Genomic DNA, 18,276 nt, shown 5'->3' with positions numbered 1-18,276 from the left:
ATGTACACTGCTGTAATCACAACGGATGAAAATTCTCTTGGCAAATGAAAAGCCCGGCATGTGATCATGAGGTGCTCTAAATGAGCGGAACAGTCCGAAGAAATAATCTCCACATCTGTGCACCAGTCATTGTTTATCATGACACACACACCACCTCCCTTGCTTCTCTCTGAATTAGCAGTCTGATCCTGGCGAAATATAGAGAATCCGTCTGGAACAATAGCGGAGTCCGGGATAGCAGAGTTGAGCCAAGTCTCCGTGAAAATTAACATGTTACAGTTCTTAATGTCCCGTTGAAAAGCAATCCTGCTTCTGAGTTCATCTAGCTTATTTTCCATCGATTGAACATTAGCCAGAAGAATACTCTGAAGAGGGGGTCGGTTTTCACGTTTCCTCAGCCTTACTAGCAGCCCGGCCCGGGACCCTCGCTTTGTCTTCCTCCTGCGTCTCTCAGGTAGGACAGCAGCAGGCAGCCATGGCGGGTCTCCATATCTTATTCTATTTACATGTGTATGGACTCCTGCATGTACTTGGTCACTTACAACACTCTCTGCATTATTTGGCTTATTGTCATTATTTACTTTCCTGACATCACATGTATATAGTTTACTTTATCTTCACCTGCATTACTTGCACATTGGTCTGCAACATAACCTGCACTATTCTATTCTACTCTTCTTGCACTATTTTAATCATCTTTTACCTATTGTTTTATGTCCTATATATATTATGTTGCATTGTTGGAGGAGCTCTGGACTTAAGCTTTTCATTGCATATGTACACTGTAGCGGTGCATATGACAATAAAGCCCTTGAATCTTGAATCTGACACAAGATCCAGTTTTTATTCCTGTAGCTCCTGTGATTAATTTTACTCTACAGATAATTGACTTTCTTGTTGACCTAAATAAAATGAATTCTTTTTTATTCCGTGACAGATTTATTCCTGAAAACATGTCATCTTTAGGCAAAACAGTTGGTAAGATTAAGCACTATAGGCAACATTTATTAGGCACCATCCTTGTTTGCATGTCTCTAAACGGTACATATTATTTTAAAAGAAATAATAGCAATCCCATCATTTGTATTCGTGCCCGTAGTATGGGATTCCTCATCCTCACATGATGTGTTCTCTCCTCAGCTAACCTGAGCCGAGTGATTCCTCATGGCCTCCTGGTGTTCTTTCCATCCTTCTCTGTGATGGAAACAACCCTGGACTTCTGGAGAGTACGTGGGAATTCAGAAGATCCTCTCACTGTTATTATATTTTTGTTGATTTAATTGTTAGAGCTGAAATGAGTGTTTCCTTGTGAGATCATGTTCAGTGTGTGTGCCCCCCCAGGCTAACGGACATGCAGATCGCATTGAGACTGTAAAGCCCATGTTTGTTGAACCTAGAGGAAAGGGCACCTTTAATGAGGTGAGTGTGCTTTAATTAAATATTCAGAGGAGTATTTCTAGGGTTCCTCAAAGAAACCTTGAAGAAGCAGCAACTTCTCCTGAGCTGGTCCTGACAGATTTCTTTACAGGTCTGTCAGTTTGAGGGCTGATCTCTTCTCTCCTACTATTCTCAGGTTATGGACGGATATTACAACAAAGTCAATGATCCATCATCCAAAGGGGGAAGCTTTTTCGCTGTGTGTCGAGGAAAGGTGAGGCCAATGAGTCCGGAGAGCTGGAAAAGTTCTGAAATGATTTGAAAAATACAGTTTATCCTTTTAGTCTTCTAAAGGTCAGACAGAGCATTCAGATACATTCACATTATTCATAAAATACAGTGTATATTGACATAAATGTACCATGGTCTTCTACAAACTTTAAAATCGTAACCTATGGTTAATGACAATAAATCCACTTTAATAATAAACACTAGTCCTTTCATTTCTGAAAGACATATGTCAGGCACAGATTCCTATATATTGACATGGATTTATAGAGTCATTTTCATCATATCACATATAGTAAGTATACACAAACGCTTCCCTCTCACACCTAGGGTGACCAGGTGCCAACAGGCCACATGTGGGACAAAGAGTATGTTTGTGAGGGACAATTTAGGCCATGTTACTGCGATGCACAGGACTGTTTGCATAAACAATGCAAGTGAAAGACTTACATTTATCTGGTTTGAATGGATTTTTTTGATTGATGATACATTTTTTTGCAATATGTGAGTTGAATTACATTGTGTTCACCTGCATGTGTGATTGAAAAAAACGTCATTAAAAACTCTCTGGGAATCGCCCTCCAATAGTTGAATATATTTCCAAAATGTGTTGATTGATTGACATCACAGCTAATTGCCCTCTGTTGCTTTCTAAACAGCCACTGGATAAATACTCTGTTTGCCAGCTCATGGAGTCCTGTTGTGAACCTGGTTGAGGACCCTAAAGTGTTATGATAGAAATGTATAGTAGGGTCCCCACTCCCCAGCACATAGAAACTGCCGGATGCTAACCTGCATTTGTTGGGCAATTGGCATCATTTGCGGATATTATGCTATAATTAGCATTTTAGTTTATGTCGCCAATAGTAAAAAAAACATTTGAATGATTTGGACAGTTTTGGAGTGGTTTTGTTGTTATTGAGAATGCTGAATACATTCAAGGTCAACAACAACATTTCTGGGTTCACAGTGCTGGCAATGAGACTAAAAAGCCAAGTTTTAAAAGGGCAACTGTCAATCAAATTAGGGACATTGTCTCAATTTGTGGGATGTGGGGGAATTGATAAAATGCTGTGCAGTCCAGCACAAAGCAGGACACCTGGTCACCCTACGCACTCCTGTAACGCATGTCTGTAAATGTGTTCCTGTGCCAGGCGAGTGAGGGTCTGGATTTTGCAGACACCTTTGGTCGGGGTGTGGTCATCACCGGCCTTCCTTTCCCCCCGAGGATGGACCCTCGAGTCGTCCTGAAGATGCAGTTCCTGGATGAGATGTGTCGGAAGAAAGCTCCTGGGGTGAAGGTGAGTGTTAGAAAAATATTACTCGTCACCGGCTTGAATTTCAATATCAGGATACATGTATTTATTATCCTTGCGAGAATGGAAGTAGTCATCACATACAGAGGTTGCATGGGACAAATAGTTCCCAGAACAGTGTCCTTCACATGCTTATATACAAGAGAGTGTTACAGTCACAAGATGCAGAAATACCGGTTCAAAGAAGTATACAATGTGTAGTTCAGATTAGCTAAGGCCTGCGTAAGTAATAAACATGACAGTCATATTCGTACGGGTGCTGGAAATCCTTGAAAATGCTTGAAATTGAATGTGGTGTTTTCAAGGTTTGAAAAGTGCTTGGATTTTGGGAATGGTGCTTGGATTTGGGACAAAGTGCTTGAAATTGTAAATGCTTTACTTTTGCAATAAATTGCTGTCTGAATGAATTTTGATCTGACCGCGGCCGTGCTGATATTATAACGCCAGAGAATTTCCACACCTTTAGTGTATAAAACTCCCCCACTACTTAGACTATTCCTTGCACCCCTCTTCTATAAGCCCGAATGGTCTCAACCATATTGCATCAGTAACGTGCACTTGTTGTTACAGCAGGATCAGTTTGTGTGTTGTGGACACGACCCGTATATTTTCGCAATCCGTGTTCTCAACATTTTGCATTTAGCTTATTATTTAATTGAATTTGCTTACTTTAACATCACTTTTCATGGTAGGGCTAAGGTGGGGCTAAGCCATTTCTTGGTATGGCTGTAGCCTACCCCAGCCATACCCTGGCGCCGCCACTGTGTATAAGACAGGTGTCTTGAGTAGTCAACATTACCTATCTATTTTATGCAGCTCTGTGATTTTGTGGCTACAATTCAGGCTAATACGCTACCAGCTATAGCTAAATATTAAACTTAGTTTTCTTTTCTTTAATTTTTCATTCTCATGTAGAATGCTATCACAAAACACACATTTGGTTGTTTATAGCATAATATGCGTATCTCCATAGAGGCTGAATCATGTTAATCACACAGCTATCATATGCCTAAAACAGTCCTGATGCTCTTCTAGGTAATCATACATCCTGTCATGTACACAGCTACGTAGGGCCTTTGTTATCATGTGTACTCTGATATTAGAAGAGTACATTGAGTTTCACTGAAGTGTGTGTGTGTGTGTGTGTGTGTGTGTGTGTGTGTGTGTGTGTGTGTGTGTGTGTGTGTGTGTGTGTGTGTGTGTGTGTGTGTGTGTGTGTGTGTGTGTGTGTGTGTGTGTGTGTGTGTGTGTGTGTGTGTGTGTGTGTGTGTGTGTGTGTGTGTGTGTGTGTGTGTGTGTGTGTGTGTGTGTGTGTGTGTGTGTGTGTGTGTGTGTGTGTGTGTGTGTGTGTGTGTGGTGTGTGTGTGTGTGTGTGTGTGTGTGTGTGTGTGTGTGTGTGTGTGTGTGTGTGTGTGTGTGTGTGTGTGTGTGTGTGGTTGTGTGTGTGTGTGTGTGTGTGTTGTGTGTTGTGTGTGTGTGTGTGTGTGTGTGTGTGTCAGTACCTGTCTGGGCAGGAGTGGTACAGCCAGCAGGCTTTCAGAGCTGTGAACCAGGCCATTGGCAGAGTCATTCGCCACAAGGACGACTACGGAGCCATCCTGCTGTGTGATCAGAGGTCAGACACACATCACTTAACACAGCCGATCTGTACACCTAAAACATAAATTTAGTTGATTGATCAAAAGAAAAAGAAATCTGCAGATCAAGAAATATTTTGTAAAAATGCCAAACATTAACTAGTTTGCTCTTTTCTGTTGTGATGGTTTCCTGCTTTCCCTGTACACTACATATGTTGGTTTTCCGCTGTTGGTCAGACCCTAACCCAAACAGAGGGTCAACAATTCAGCCACAGTTTTTAAAATAATAATTGCTTTATTATATTGTTTTAAATATTTGGCATGGCAGGCACTGTCTAGTAATTGGATATATATTGAATTATAGTGGACACTAGGAGGCCAGACAGCAGATATATCAGCTGTCGGAAGTCCATCGGTGCAGCTGCCAGATCCACAGAGTCCTGCGGTCTCATACATTATTGATGCTACAGTACTATGATGTCACCAATGTTTCACTTACAGTGAGAAGCAGTATAGAGACAAACCCCATAACTATAACGCTCATGGTTCATGACAGAGGTGTAAACAATGAAATAAATCATCGCTGACTTCTATTCAGCTGCTTCACTTTCACGATCCTGGTTTAGACCCCTCTCATAGACATTTAGTAGAAATCCTAGCTGGATTGTAACCGAGCCCATGTTTGGTGTGAGGGACATGATATAGAATAACTTGACTTTCCCCACAGGTTTAAAAGCTCTAATGCACGGGCCCAGCTTCCCTCCTGGGTCAGGCCTTACGTGCGTGTGTACAGCAGCTTTGGGAATGTGATCCGAGACCTGTCCCAGTTCTTCAGGGTGGCCCAGAAACTGGTAGGTTTCTCAGTCTTCAGTTAACAAGGATGCTACCGTTGCTTGCATTGACTTTGTTTGTTGGTCTTACATTTAAAAGCTTTGTGATGTCTGATGTGAGTGCAGTACACTGTAACTCACTAACTTCTGTTTGTATTTAGGGGGTGAAAGCATAAACAATATGTACTTATATATTCATAAAGAATAATAGCAATGTGTGTTTCCAGAAATCATGATATTGTAGGTAAAATCCTCAAATACAAATCCATGTCCAACTCGTGTCTCAAATCTCAAATCCTGCTGTAGGAAAAGAGTCAGGTCTTCATACTGCAGCTCTTTAAATTCTGTTGCTATAGCAACCACAGCGAAAATGCATCAGCGCAGTAGTGATCAATTATATACTACTGCAACAGGAGATTACTCGTAAAGTAGAATCTCAAAGTTGACTTTTCATACCCAAGCTTAATGGACAACTCACATTATTATTACAATATCCACCCCCCACCCCCCTTAATTTTGGTCTCAATAATACAGCTGTAAAGTTGTGTGCGTCTTGTATGGTTGCAAAGCTGTCACACTCGAAGATGTGTCCACAGACACACAAAAACATACTAACCCCAGAGTCACAAGGTGAAAGCAGTACCTGTGTGGCTGTCATGTCTCATCATCATAACTTTTATGCTCTTAACCTTTTATTTTTATTTTTTATATTACCATATTTGATTCAATATGCTCCTTTTAGATATCTTTTTATTTTATTTATTTTATTCTTTTCTCCTTATAGCTTTGTGAAGCACCTTGAGATGACGTTGTCTTTAAAGTGTGCTATATAAATCAAATGTATTATTATTATTATTATTATTATTAATAATCATTCCACGTAGATAGACTCTACCCCACTGCCACTGTGTGATATCACAGCACATGTATATACGCACTCTGAGTGGAGTCCAATGCAGTTTGTCAGCTTATATTGACTGTCTGTGTTTGACTGTGCCAGAGGCCTGTGGCAGAGAAGAAGGGTGCAGCAGAGAGCTGTGAGGCAGTGTGTCTATCAGCCCCTCTGTCCTCCTGCTCCACTTCCTGCTCACCATCCCAAAGCTCCATCACCCAGAAGGCCAAGGTGCTGGACGCCCACCTCCCCAGCCTGAAGAGGAGGAGACTGAGTGAGTACAGAGATAAAGGCAGAGCTGCTTTAAACCCCCAGTGGAAGGGTGAGTCCTTCACTGAGCTGATACTCCTCTGGCGTCTGCTCTCTGATCAGATGACCACTCTGGAGCCGCTGGGATGGCCAGGATCTGTGTGGAGTATGAGTGTGAGCTGCAGGAGAGTCAGAGGAGGCCCGCCAACCTGCTGGATGCTCTGGAGCGGGGGGACCACCACAGTGGGGAGGACGAGGGTGCTGCTGTGGGAGAAGAGAAGGTACTGTACTGCTCTGTGCATTTACAGAGAGACGCTTTGTGCAAAAATCAAGACCTGATGAAAGCCAGATATAATTCATGTGTGGTACAATCAGTGTTGGGGGTAATGTGCTACAAGTAATGCAGATTACATTTTTGTCTGTAACATTTTAATGTAACATGGTCCTGTTGACAACAGCAGTAATCACATTACAGTTACTTAGCACGAAATGATCTCGTTGCTCGCGTTACTTTAAGGCAGGTGTGTCCAAACTGTGGCCCTGGGTCCATTTTAATTGGCCCTCAGCTAATTCTAAAAGTATAATGGAATATGACCCACACATGAAACTTGTGCTTGAGTTATAATGTACCTCTTAAATATATATCTAAACATATATTACACAGTATTCATGTGTTAATAAGCATCGGGGAGGAAATGTTGCCTGTTTCCACGGTGGAATCGCCATCTTTCCAAAACATGTTGAGTAAGATACAGGTAACTGGCGGGCGCCATCAGACAGGAAGACTTGAAGCTACCTGTATGAAGGTAGATATGGTGCAAAATGCGAGAGCTTGAGTGCATACATTTACACTTGTATAAAATATCCACGTATCTGTGAACCACATTTGAAGTCACAGAAGAAAAAAAAAAGTTTTGTAGCTTGTAGAAAAAAAATGAACTTAGTGATGAAATGTTTACTTGCAGAAAAATATATATTTTTAAAATATATTTTCCATTACAACTGCAACTTGGTTATTACAACCTCTCAAATCAGTCATTACAACTTCACGAATCTGCTCTGTGGCAGTATAAATCGACGAATCTGCGGCCTTGATTTTTGCTACTCTTGCGATGAATGTGTCGCTAAAGTGTGTGGTTGCGTTCTAGTCACTTTGCTCAGCGCTACTGCTTGTTTCAACTTGTATTTGCCGTAAGCCTACTTTCCATAAACTGTTAGCTCAGGTTAATCTCACATTTTTTCGAGCTTGGTAAGAACCGGTTTTCGGGGAAAAGAGCCGTTTCCGCTGCGGCGTGAACAGGAAAACCCGGTGCTTATCAGGCTGAAGCTCCAAACCGGCCCTGGAACCGCGTTGGTGTGGAAGGGGCAACAGGCCCCGCAGTCATCCGGTTCGACCTGACTATGGCTGTGTGACTGACCCGAGCTTGCGCCTCGTCGTTCTGATAGCTCCGCCCCTTCCGCCCCCCCACATCTACAGGTGAAAATTACTTTAGTGACACATTCATCGCAAGAAGTGTAGCAAAAGTCAAGGCCGCAGATTCCATGGGAGCCTGCCTGCAGGCGCCAGTCTCAGGACACCTCCACTCTCAGGACAGGAAGTGAATGCACGCAAATACAAAATAAAATCGTACTGACACTTATAACATATATATTTATATATATATATGTATATAAATATATATAAATATATAAATAGGGACACTCTCAGTACAGCACCACTTTCCGAACAGGAAATGCACGCTAATACAAAATAAAATCGCTTATTATATCTATATATATAGATATGTATATATATAAATAACGACATCTTGTATTTTAGTTACACCCGCTACACAACAGTGGAGGGTTCGAGAAACAACCGTGTTTGCCGGGTGCACCGCGGCGGAGGTGGGGAGGTTCCAGCCGGGAACCTCCACCCCGCTGCGGGACCCGTGGTGGGACCCCTGAGTCACGCTTCATATCGGCCGGCCTGGGAAGGAAGAGACACGCAGAGTGGGGGAAGTCCCCCACCCCAACACAGCACACCCTCCCAGCCATCAGAGTCGAACCCGCAGTTCGGAGGAACCGACCGCCAGAGCACCGGCACTAGGCCGGGCCTGTGGAGGCCGGGCCGGTGGAGGCCCTCCGATGGTGGGTCGCGTTTGCCATTCGATCAGTGAGAGGAGAGGAGAAAAATGCAACAAAAATTGTCAAAATCCGTTAATATATGGATGAGTGGGGTGGGGAAACGGCTGGACACAGGCCGTGGGGGGACACCCGAGACCGGTAGAAGGAACCGGGTGAAATAGCCAAAAAAATAAAAATGAATAAAACCGGGGAAAAGTGAAAAAAAATAGGCACTCGTGAGGCAGGCAGAGTCCCCTGTCAACTCCCGTTACATTCCTCCATTTGAGCGAAAAATGGCTAAGTCAACTTTTACGAGAACCAGGCTGGGGGGGTCAAAAGGGCTTGACCAAGGCCGACCCAAAGTGCATGGTGAGCGGACTCATCGGAGTCTCCATTGTGATTTGAAAACTTCCATCAGACGAGTCCTTCGGGGGGCGGGGAAAAAAACGTGTTCGTCAGAATCGTCACTTCCTGTACTGAGAGTGGAGGTGTCCTGAGAGTGGAGCCTACACCGGAACTGTCCTGAGAGTGGAGGCCTGCAGGCAGACCCCTCTCGCAGATTCGTCGATTTATACTGCCACAGAGCAGATTAGTGAAGTTGTAATGACTGATTTGAGAGGTTGTAATAACCAAGTTGCAGTTGTAATGGAAAATATATTTTAAAAATATATATTTTTCTGCAAGTGAACATTTCATCAATAAGTTCATTTTTTTTCTACAAGCTACAAAACTTTTTTTTTTCTTCTGTGACTTCAAATTTGGTTCACAGATACGTGGATATTTTATACAAGTGTAAATGTATGCACACAAGCTCATATTTCTTTTTCTGCAAGTGCTCACATCAGGTTTTACAAGCTCTCGCATTTTGCACCATATCTACCTTCAAATACCTGGACCAGTGTTATGATGACACTGAGCTACAGAAAACATGGCTGGTGTTCAGACAAAGAGCAGAAACAGAGGTCTGTGTTCAGTATTGTCCTGATTAGATTAGGGTTTGTGCTGATCTGGCATAAATGAGGTTTAACTTTATATTGTTATTTGTCTATGATTTATAGTGCCTCTCAGGTGATGCTACAGAGTAGACAAAAGTAATGTTACTAGTAGTGTAACTAATTACTTCAGCAGTGAGTAATTTAGTAAAGTAAGGTAAAGTACTTTTTTTTTTTAAGTAACTAGTAATGTGTAATGCATTACTTTTTTTGATAACTACCCCAACACTGGGTACAATTCCATTCTACTGTCTAAAATAGCACGTGTGTGAAATGGATCCCATTTTTCGGAGGAATATACTCATTTGTTGAAATTATCTTTTTTTCCTTTTAAGGCAAACCATTTGTCCACACTGTCTCTGCAGTGTGACAAGAGGATGGACGATGAAATGCGGGGAGGAAAACGTAAAATCAAACTTGTCCAGCAACAGGTGGAGTACATTTCAAAGGCATCGGTTTCAGGTGCTCCTTTCTCCATGCTTCACACCACTCATCATGATCTCTGTTGGATCTGTAGGGCCACAGTGTTGCTGTGCACTCAGAGATCCACACCCAGTACACAGCCATGTCCTTTGGGATGCAGTAACACACATACAGCACGGTGAAGTCACTGGTACAGACAGTTGCACTTTGTAAAACTAACAGTCTACACGTTAATATTACATCTGTTGTAGACAAGGGTAGTTAAAGGGCATTTTGTTGCTTCACCACTGAAACATTGTATATATATGTTATTATTTATTTTGACTTTTTATCACCAATGACATGTAGTGCTAATTCAAAAAGCAGGACAGTCTGAGAAAAGCACAACTACAGTAGCTGCGGTGCGCCTTTTGTAGACTAGGGGTTATAAATTGAATTAAAAAAATGTATTTTACAATAAAAGTGTTAATATTACTTGAATCAACACTGACAGAGCATACTTAATAAACCAGAGGGGGACCGTTACACTTCCATGACAATCTGACCTAAATGGGAAATAGACATGCATCAAACTCCAGCCAACAGCATCCCTGACAGCCACTACGGGGCGTCTCTGTGCCTTTTCTTTCACAAAGTAGAACACTTCTCTCTGCCATTATGTTAGCGTTAATGGAAATGAGAGTGTGTCTGTGTGGGGGTCACGTTACACGTTTATCCTCAACCAACAGGGCAGGTTGCCCCAAGGGCCAAAAAGGTGAGCTGCCTTTCAAATGAAGACGTCTGTGTCCGGCCATTCTGAACTTCAACTGTCCCCCAAGGTGTTGATCAAACCTTGGGCAAACACATTTAACCACAACTTCACTTATTGTACATTGGAAAATACCTTAGCAAAAATGGCTAGCTTGACACTACACATTTATGAATTATGAATTATGAATTCTATATTATTATTTTGGAATTTGGTTTCAGTGTATTTAATCTAAAATGAAATGTTATATTTTATAGTACCTGGTAGTGTTCAGGACATAAGCTCATTATAAATATGCTGGAGAGATATTTGGCTCGATTTGTATTACTATATTAAAAAGGATTTTCAGTGAACATTGCAGGTGTGAACAGTGAGTTTTTCTCCCTCTTGTAGAAGAAGTCGCAGGTGTCGGAGGTGGTCTCTGGGGAGGGGACCTCCAGCAGGGTGAAGGGTTTCCTGGCAGAGATGAAGAAGTCTCTGAGCCAGTGCAACTTTGAGCAGATCGTTCAGACTCTGCAGACCTACAAGAAGACTGACGACCTGGATGTGCTGCTGACGGACACAGCGGTGCTGACGGAGGACGCCAACACCTACAGCCTGCTCCGCGGTAACACTTCTGATACTGCATGCACTGCATTTCAGACTAATGTTAATCTTATTCAAGAGTAAAGCCTCAAATTGGATAAACCCTAACCCTTAATTATGTCATCAAGTGACACAAAAACATCAAGATCTATTATAGGGAATGGGAACCGTGGTGCATTCTGGGGCGTCGCGGCCATCTGAGGAGGATAGCGTCTATAAATACAGCAGCAGCGTCAAATATATCAGCGGTTTCCATCCGAAATGAATAAAGAATGTGTGAAATATAAATGCCCTTACTCAGAGAAGCTGTATGCAGGAACAGAGGAGTGTTATTCAAAAAGAAAAATTAATTATTGACATCTACCTGATAACGGTTACTGATGCCGGTCCTCTCTGGTGTTTGAAGTTAGCAGTGTTCCCAGTGTAGTGCTTTATGTTCCTGTAGTAAACACATTCAGCGTCTCTTGCTGATGTTTGTTACGTCTTCCTCGTCTCCCTGTTAGTTTAAAAGAATAAAATGAAATCCCATTGTCATTTTACGTTTGTTTTTTGGTGAAAGGCGTGGCAGTGCCAGCTACATAACAGGGCCTACCGAATGTTTAAAACGTTTTAAAGTGAAAAAGTTGCGGCTTCTCCGCTGTCCAGGTTAAGTGGAAAGATTGTGGTTGCTAGTATCCTCCAAAGATGGCAGAGTTAACACATTCCCATTCCCTATTGCACAGAATAATATGAATATATGGAGTGTCTGCCATGTTGATGTGTGTCTCTCAGGCCTGTACCAGTTCATCCGGCCCCATCACAAGCAGAGGTTTGACGAGCGGTGCAGGGAACTGACGGCGGGGGGCTGCGGCTACGAGCCCAGCCACTCTCTGTCTGTGGAGGAGAAGAAGGCCCTGCTGAACAGCGGTACAACACTGCACGCTGCATATTTACTAAATGTGTTTGACATATTCTCACATTTCATGAACATTAAATGTCTTTTTTTTATTCATGTTTTAGTCAACAAAGTTTTAAAATGTTTTGGGTATTTTTGCTTTCAAATGTAAATCAAATTAAAAACGTTTCTGCAATAATTCATATATAGATGGCTAAATTATGAATGATTCTTGTAGACAGAGCGATACCATAATACTTTATTGTCAGATCGAGTCGGACATTTTCCTTGTATCCATTTGCAACATCAACAAGGACACATACTAAGACAAGATACACAGATACAGACATTTAACCAAACATCACGATCACTGAAGAGAACATGTTCAAGACCCTCTGACGCACATTAGATCTGGGATTACCTCTGTGATTGATTTTAGGATGACTGGTGCACAAAAGAGAGCTTCAGTCTGACCTTATTCAAATGTGGGACTCGGATGTGATGGTAACAATTCATACTCACTGTACAGGACATGGTTGGGTCAGAGATGATGTTAATATGTTGTTATGGTGGGCTGGTTATTAAAATCTCTCACAGGGTTGACCTACAATCTTTGAGCAGATTAACTGGTGGAGCAGTTTGGACTTTAAAGCGGGAGACAAACACTTGTACCAGCTAGTATTGCAGTGCTGTAGAACACTCACAATCACAGATGTAAAGAACAACAAGAGTTTGTCTAATAAGACCAGAAAGACCTAAGGCGCAGGAGAAAATAAATGATTTGTTTTGTCCTTTTGCAGATATATTCCATTTGGTCTTTTCATGACAGAAGAGTACACTGGCAGTAGGAAAGGAGGGCTTATCTGTGTTTGTGTGTTCTCACAGCTGCAATCAGACGGCCTGCTGTGGGTGTGAAACCCCCCCCCTCCCCCTCCACCTCCACCTGCAGTCAGCTGAACACAGAGCAGCTCAACAAGGGAGGACTCCACCTGAGCCAGAGGCCTCACACTGGTATGACATCACACCCTCTACCTGTAGAGTTCACTAGGCGAGTGTGGGTGTGCAGTGAATTTAACACCACATTATTAAGTTCTTCAAGTTCACATTGCCTTATTTTTGCTCTCAAAGTTCACAAGGCCAGCATGTTATAGTCATTACTCAAAAGACAAACGGAGCATGAGTTATCATGAGTTTATGTAGAGTAAATATTTGTGGTGTTTGTGGAAGAGAGGAATCAGCTCCATGGTAACACTGACTAATGTGCTCCATTTAAACAAGGGCAAAGAGATTCACTCCATGTTCTGGGAGAATATTTTATTTTCAATAGCTAAAAAAGACAACTTGTTTAGCTGGGAAAACATTATTAAACATGCAAATGCTTACCTTCTGTACAAGTGTATACACTGACTTCACCTCCACTCAGACTGCAGATAGGTTAACAAGAGGTGCAGCGAGAGGAGGTGCATTATTCCACTCCGGAAAAGTTATTTAAGTCAGTCTGCATTTTCAGCTGCACAACAATGGAACTCAATCCCAGGTAAACATTTAGAACAAAACACATTCGGTTTATTGAAATCCCATTTAAAAACATGGTTAGTGAGCAATCAGCTCTGTCAACACTGAAAATCTTCTTGCTATTTAATATGTATGTTTTGTTGCATTGTTTTTTATTAGCATTTCCAGTATAGTAAGCCTCTATGTTGCATGTTTTACTGATTGTATTTACAAGTTCTTCTTGACTGACAGAGAAGGTGGTGCAGCTTCTGTCCTATAGTTAGACACATTGTGGCCCCCCGAGGGGGTGCTAACTGTCCAGTCGTATTTAATCATTACTATCAGTGCTAATACTAAGCTATAGGACACACAAACATGTGGCTTTAAATGGTGACTGTATTGAAGTTTTAATGTAAATGTATTGAAGTTTTAATGTAAATGATATAAATATCTATGGACGGTTATTGATGAAAAACTGAACAATAGCACTGAAGGATAATACTGTTCATCCTGCAGCTTCAACAGGTCTGTACAGTGTTGTGTCAAAGAAAAGGTCCACGCTCAGGCTACAATCTGACCACGGACCTCTTGAAGAACATTTTTAGGCCACACGGGACCGTTTGCGTTTATGCACAGTATGCGTATTCAAAAAAGTCTTCCGTTCACATGCATTCGTTTCATTTAACGTGTCTGTTCAAACGAGGCCGCTGGAAACGCTGTAGTACATATGCCGGGGCTGTAAGTGGCGCTGTAACTTCCGCCAAAATACACCAAAAGCCGCGAAGAAGAGCAGCCCGAGCAGCCCCGCCGCAATGTTGCCATGGCTACCCTTCTGTTTAAGCCCTGCGGTGTATTTAGCAACATGTAGTTCATGTAATTCTCCATGTCCACTTGTTGCTGATGGTTGTGGTAGAGGAGCTGTAGATTTTGCACTAATATCTGTAGCATGGTCAGTAGCAGTAGCACTAGCAGTAGCTACTGACAGGAGGAAGTGTGTGTGGCGATTGCTGGTATTCAGCGGGATATAGTCATTTCCTCAGCATGTAAATATATGGATAAATGCAACGGGGAAGTTAACTGAAAGAAACCGAATCTGTGGATATTGCATCGACCGACCAAGAAGCACGTCTCCGTGGAGAGGACGCGCTCAGAAAGAGAGATATTCTCTACAAACACCGGGTGAGATCCTCCTTTGTCAATATAATGGATCAATGCATGAAATCTGACTCTGTTTATTTTGTTTAAGGAGTATATTGGGCGTTAACAATTCTGGTTTGCCTTTTATAATATTATTTCATTCAAGAACCCCTTGTGCGTTTAATTAACACAGCTATTTTTGATAGTTGCTACAGCAGTGAGCAGGAGAGGTGGGGCTATCGCTATTTTTTCAGGAAATATTCGTATAGAGGTGATTACACGGACTCGGTTGACCCCCCAGAGCGTTTCGTTTGCAAATCTATCCACCTTGGGACCCGTTATCGTTTGTGGGGTCAGTTTCTATCGGCCTTGTGTAAATAATAGGGCTATACGCACGCGAAACTATGCAGATACAAGCAGTTTTCTCCTCGTGTAAACGGCGCCTGAATCTTCAGCTGTTCTGTAGCATTAGATCGGGGGTGGGGAACCTTTTTCCTCTCAAGGGCCATTTCAATTTTTTCAACATCCTCCGAGTGCCGTACAAATGATTGACCTCTGCTTAAAAATACTGAAATCACAGCCCATTCATTTCACCTTTCTTTCATGCTGTGCAAAGAAAAAGCAACCTCTTAATCCAGATATCTTTCCATGACTCGCGCATGCATGCACGTGCACGGTTGTGGCATGGCCACCCAAACAGAAAGATATGGACACAAGATGTGTGCAAATGTATTTAGTTTCCTATCCATGTGAACATGATTTAAGTGGGGGGGGGACCTAACCTCCTCTAGGGGGGTCCGGGAGCATGCTTTAAATGTTGAAGTTAAAAGCATCAATCTGGTGCACTTTGAGAGCAACATTAGGAGATCTATGGATACATCTCAACACCCATATGAAACAGAACCATCCATCCATCCATCTTCTCCCGCTTATCCGTGGTCGGGTCACGGAGGTAGCAGTTCCAGCAGAGAGCCCCAAACGTTCCTTGCCCTGGCCACATCAACCAGCTCTGACTGGGGGATCCCAAGGCGCTCCCAGGCCAGCGAAGAGATATAATCCCTCCACCTGGTCCTAGGTCTACCCCTCGGTCTCTTCCCAGCTGGACGTGCCTGGAACACCTCCCTAGGGAGGCGCCCAGGTGGCATCCTTACTAGGTGCCCGAACCACCTCAACTGGCTCCTTTCGACGCGAAGGAGGAGCGGTTCAACTCCGAGTCCCTCCCGGATGACTGAACTTCTCACCTTATCCCTAAGGGAGACGCCAGCCACCCTGCGGAGAAAACCCATCTCGGCCGCTTGTATCCGCGATCTCGTTCTTTCGGTCATGAGCCATCCTTCATGACCATAGGTGAGGGTAGGAACGAAAATGGCCCGGAAGACAGAGAGCTTTGCCTTCTGGCTCAGCTCTCTTTTCGTCACAACGGTGCGGTAAAGCGACTGCAGTACCGCTCCCGCTGCTCCGATTCTCCGGCCCATCTCACGCTCCATTGTTCCCTCACTCGAGAACAAGACCCCGAGATACTTGAACTCCTTCACTTGGGGTAAGGACTCATTCCGTACTTGGAGTGGACAGTCCATCGGTTTCCTGCTGAGAACCATGGCCTCAGATATGGAGGTGCTGATCCTCATTCCAGCCGCTTCACACTCGGTTGCGAACCGATCCAGTGAGAGCTGAAGGTCGCAGACCGATGAAGCCATTGGAACCACATCATCTGCAAAAAGCAGTGGTGCAATCCTTAGTCCACCGAACTGCAGACCCCCTCCCCCACGACTACACCTCGAAATTCATCGATGAATATTACAAACCGGATTGGGGACAAAGCACAGCCCTGGCGGAGGCCAACCCTCACCGGATATGGGTCCGACTTACTGCCGAGGACCCGGACACAGCTCTCGCTTTGGGAGTACAGAGATTGGATGGCCCTGAGTAGAGACCCCCTCACCCCATACTCCTGCAGCACCTCCCACAGTAACTCCCTGGGAACCCGGTCATACGCCTTCTCCAAGTCTACAAAACACATGTAGACCGGAGAAGCATACTTCCAGGCCCCCTCCAGGATCCTTGCGAGAGTAAAAAGCTGATCCGTCGTTCCACGACCAGGACGGAATCCGCATTGTTCCTCCTCAATCTGAGGTTCGACAATCGGCCTGACCCTCCTTTCGAGTTCCTTAAAGTAAACTTTCCCGGGGAGGCTGAGTAGTGTGATGCCTCTGTGATTGGCACACACCCTCTGATCCCCTTTTTTGAAAAGGGGAACCACCACCCCGGTCTGCCACTCCTTCGGTACTGTTTCCGACTTCCACGCAAAGTTGATGAGACGTGTCAACCATGACAGTCCCTCAACACCCAGAGCCTTCAACATTTCTGGGCGGATCTCATCCACCCCCGGGGCTTTGCCACTGTGGAGTGGCAAAGCCTTAAAAATACTAAAATCACAGCCCATTAATTTGGCCTTTCTTTCATGCTGTGCAAAGAAAAAGCAACCTCATAATCCAGATATCTTACCATGACTCGCGCATGCATGCACGTGCACGGTTGTGGCATGACCACCAAAACAGAAAGATATGGACACACGATGTGTGCAAATGTATTTAGTTTCCTATTCATGTGGACATGATTTAAGTGGGGGGGGGGGGGACCTATCCTCCTCTAGGGGGGTCCGGGGTGCATGCTCGTCCGGAAAGATTTTTTTAAAATGTTGAAGTTAAAAGCATCAATCTGGTGCACTTTGAGAGCAACATTAAGAGATCTATGGATACATCTCTCAACATCCATATGAAACAGAACTGTAAACAGATTTTCTTTTCCTCTATGGATATTTTACAAATCACTCTCCTTTTAAACTTTATTCTTGTTTATTAATAACAACTTTTCTTTACTGTCATATAGTATTTTATACCTGTTTACTTTATTCTCTTATTTTTATTATAACTATAATGATCATATAAAGATGTGCCTTTACCTCACTGGTTGTAGAAAAAGCTTCTTATATTCGTTAGCATAGCTAGCTAACCAGATGCTAATAACAACAAAGTTATTGACTGTCTGATCAGTATGACAGATGAACAGATCGCCACTGGGCTTTCAACTAAAGACACAGCCACGCAAAAACTGCGGCATGTGTACGGCTCCTTATGGGTACTGCAATTTGTGGAAGTGCCGGAGCGACGTTCTGGTGCTCTCCGTCAGAACTGCACCCCTGTCAGACGAGACATATACCACGTGATGACACGTTAGGCTCGTGTTGTGTTCAAGGACCCTGACCTTTTTTGTTTACCCTGGCCAAGGCCAGGAAAAACAGGCACTCGCTTGTTTAATTCTTTTGCGGTCTAGATTTCTTACATTTTTTTATTTTTTGCGTGTGTTTATAAATTACCTCGCGGGCCGT

At 43.3% G+C, this 18,276-nt stretch overlaps 1 protein-coding gene across 5 annotated transcripts in view; it reads left to right on the top strand.

The window, feature by feature from the left end:
• The window catches only part of rtel1 (regulator of telomere elongation helicase 1), a 63,991-nt gene that overhangs the window by 21,181 nt on the left and 24,534 nt on the right, over nt 1-18,276 (top strand). For 3 of the 5 annotated variants that reach the window (XR_004556862.1, XR_004556863.1, XR_004556861.1), the window contains exons 18-30: nt 938-978; nt 1,141-1,226; nt 1,342-1,419; nt 1,574-1,651; nt 2,820-2,966; nt 4,481-4,596; nt 5,286-5,409; nt 6,389-6,554; nt 6,653-6,810; nt 9,963-10,058; nt 11,192-11,405; nt 12,155-12,289; nt 13,143-13,268. Coding sequence is in view for 1 of the 5 variants with exons in the window: in XM_034142854.1 (XP_033998745.1) it covers nt 938-978; nt 1,141-1,226; nt 1,342-1,419; nt 1,574-1,651; nt 2,820-2,966; nt 4,481-4,596; nt 5,286-5,409; nt 6,389-6,554; nt 6,653-6,810; nt 9,963-10,058; nt 11,195-11,405; nt 12,155-12,289; nt 13,143-13,268 (1,562 nt within the window). In the remaining 4 variants the exon portion in view is untranslated. The remainder of the gene's footprint in view (nt 1-937; nt 979-1,140; nt 1,227-1,341; nt 1,420-1,573; nt 1,652-2,819; nt 2,967-4,480; nt 4,597-5,285; nt 5,410-6,388; nt 6,555-6,652; nt 6,811-9,962; nt 10,059-11,191; nt 11,406-12,154; nt 12,290-13,142; nt 13,269-18,276) is intronic. The other 2 variants (XR_004556864.1, XM_034142854.1) reach the window with 1 other exon arrangement.

The sequence above is a fragment of the Trematomus bernacchii genome, unplaced genomic scaffold (assembly GCF_902827165.1).
Source record: "Trematomus bernacchii unplaced genomic scaffold, fTreBer1.1, whole genome shotgun sequence".
Classification (NCBI taxonomy): Eukaryota; Metazoa; Chordata; class Actinopteri; order Perciformes; family Nototheniidae; genus Trematomus; species Trematomus bernacchii.
The sequence above is the reverse complement of the archived record's forward strand: the minus strand, read 5'-3'. Positions and strand labels throughout refer to the sequence as shown.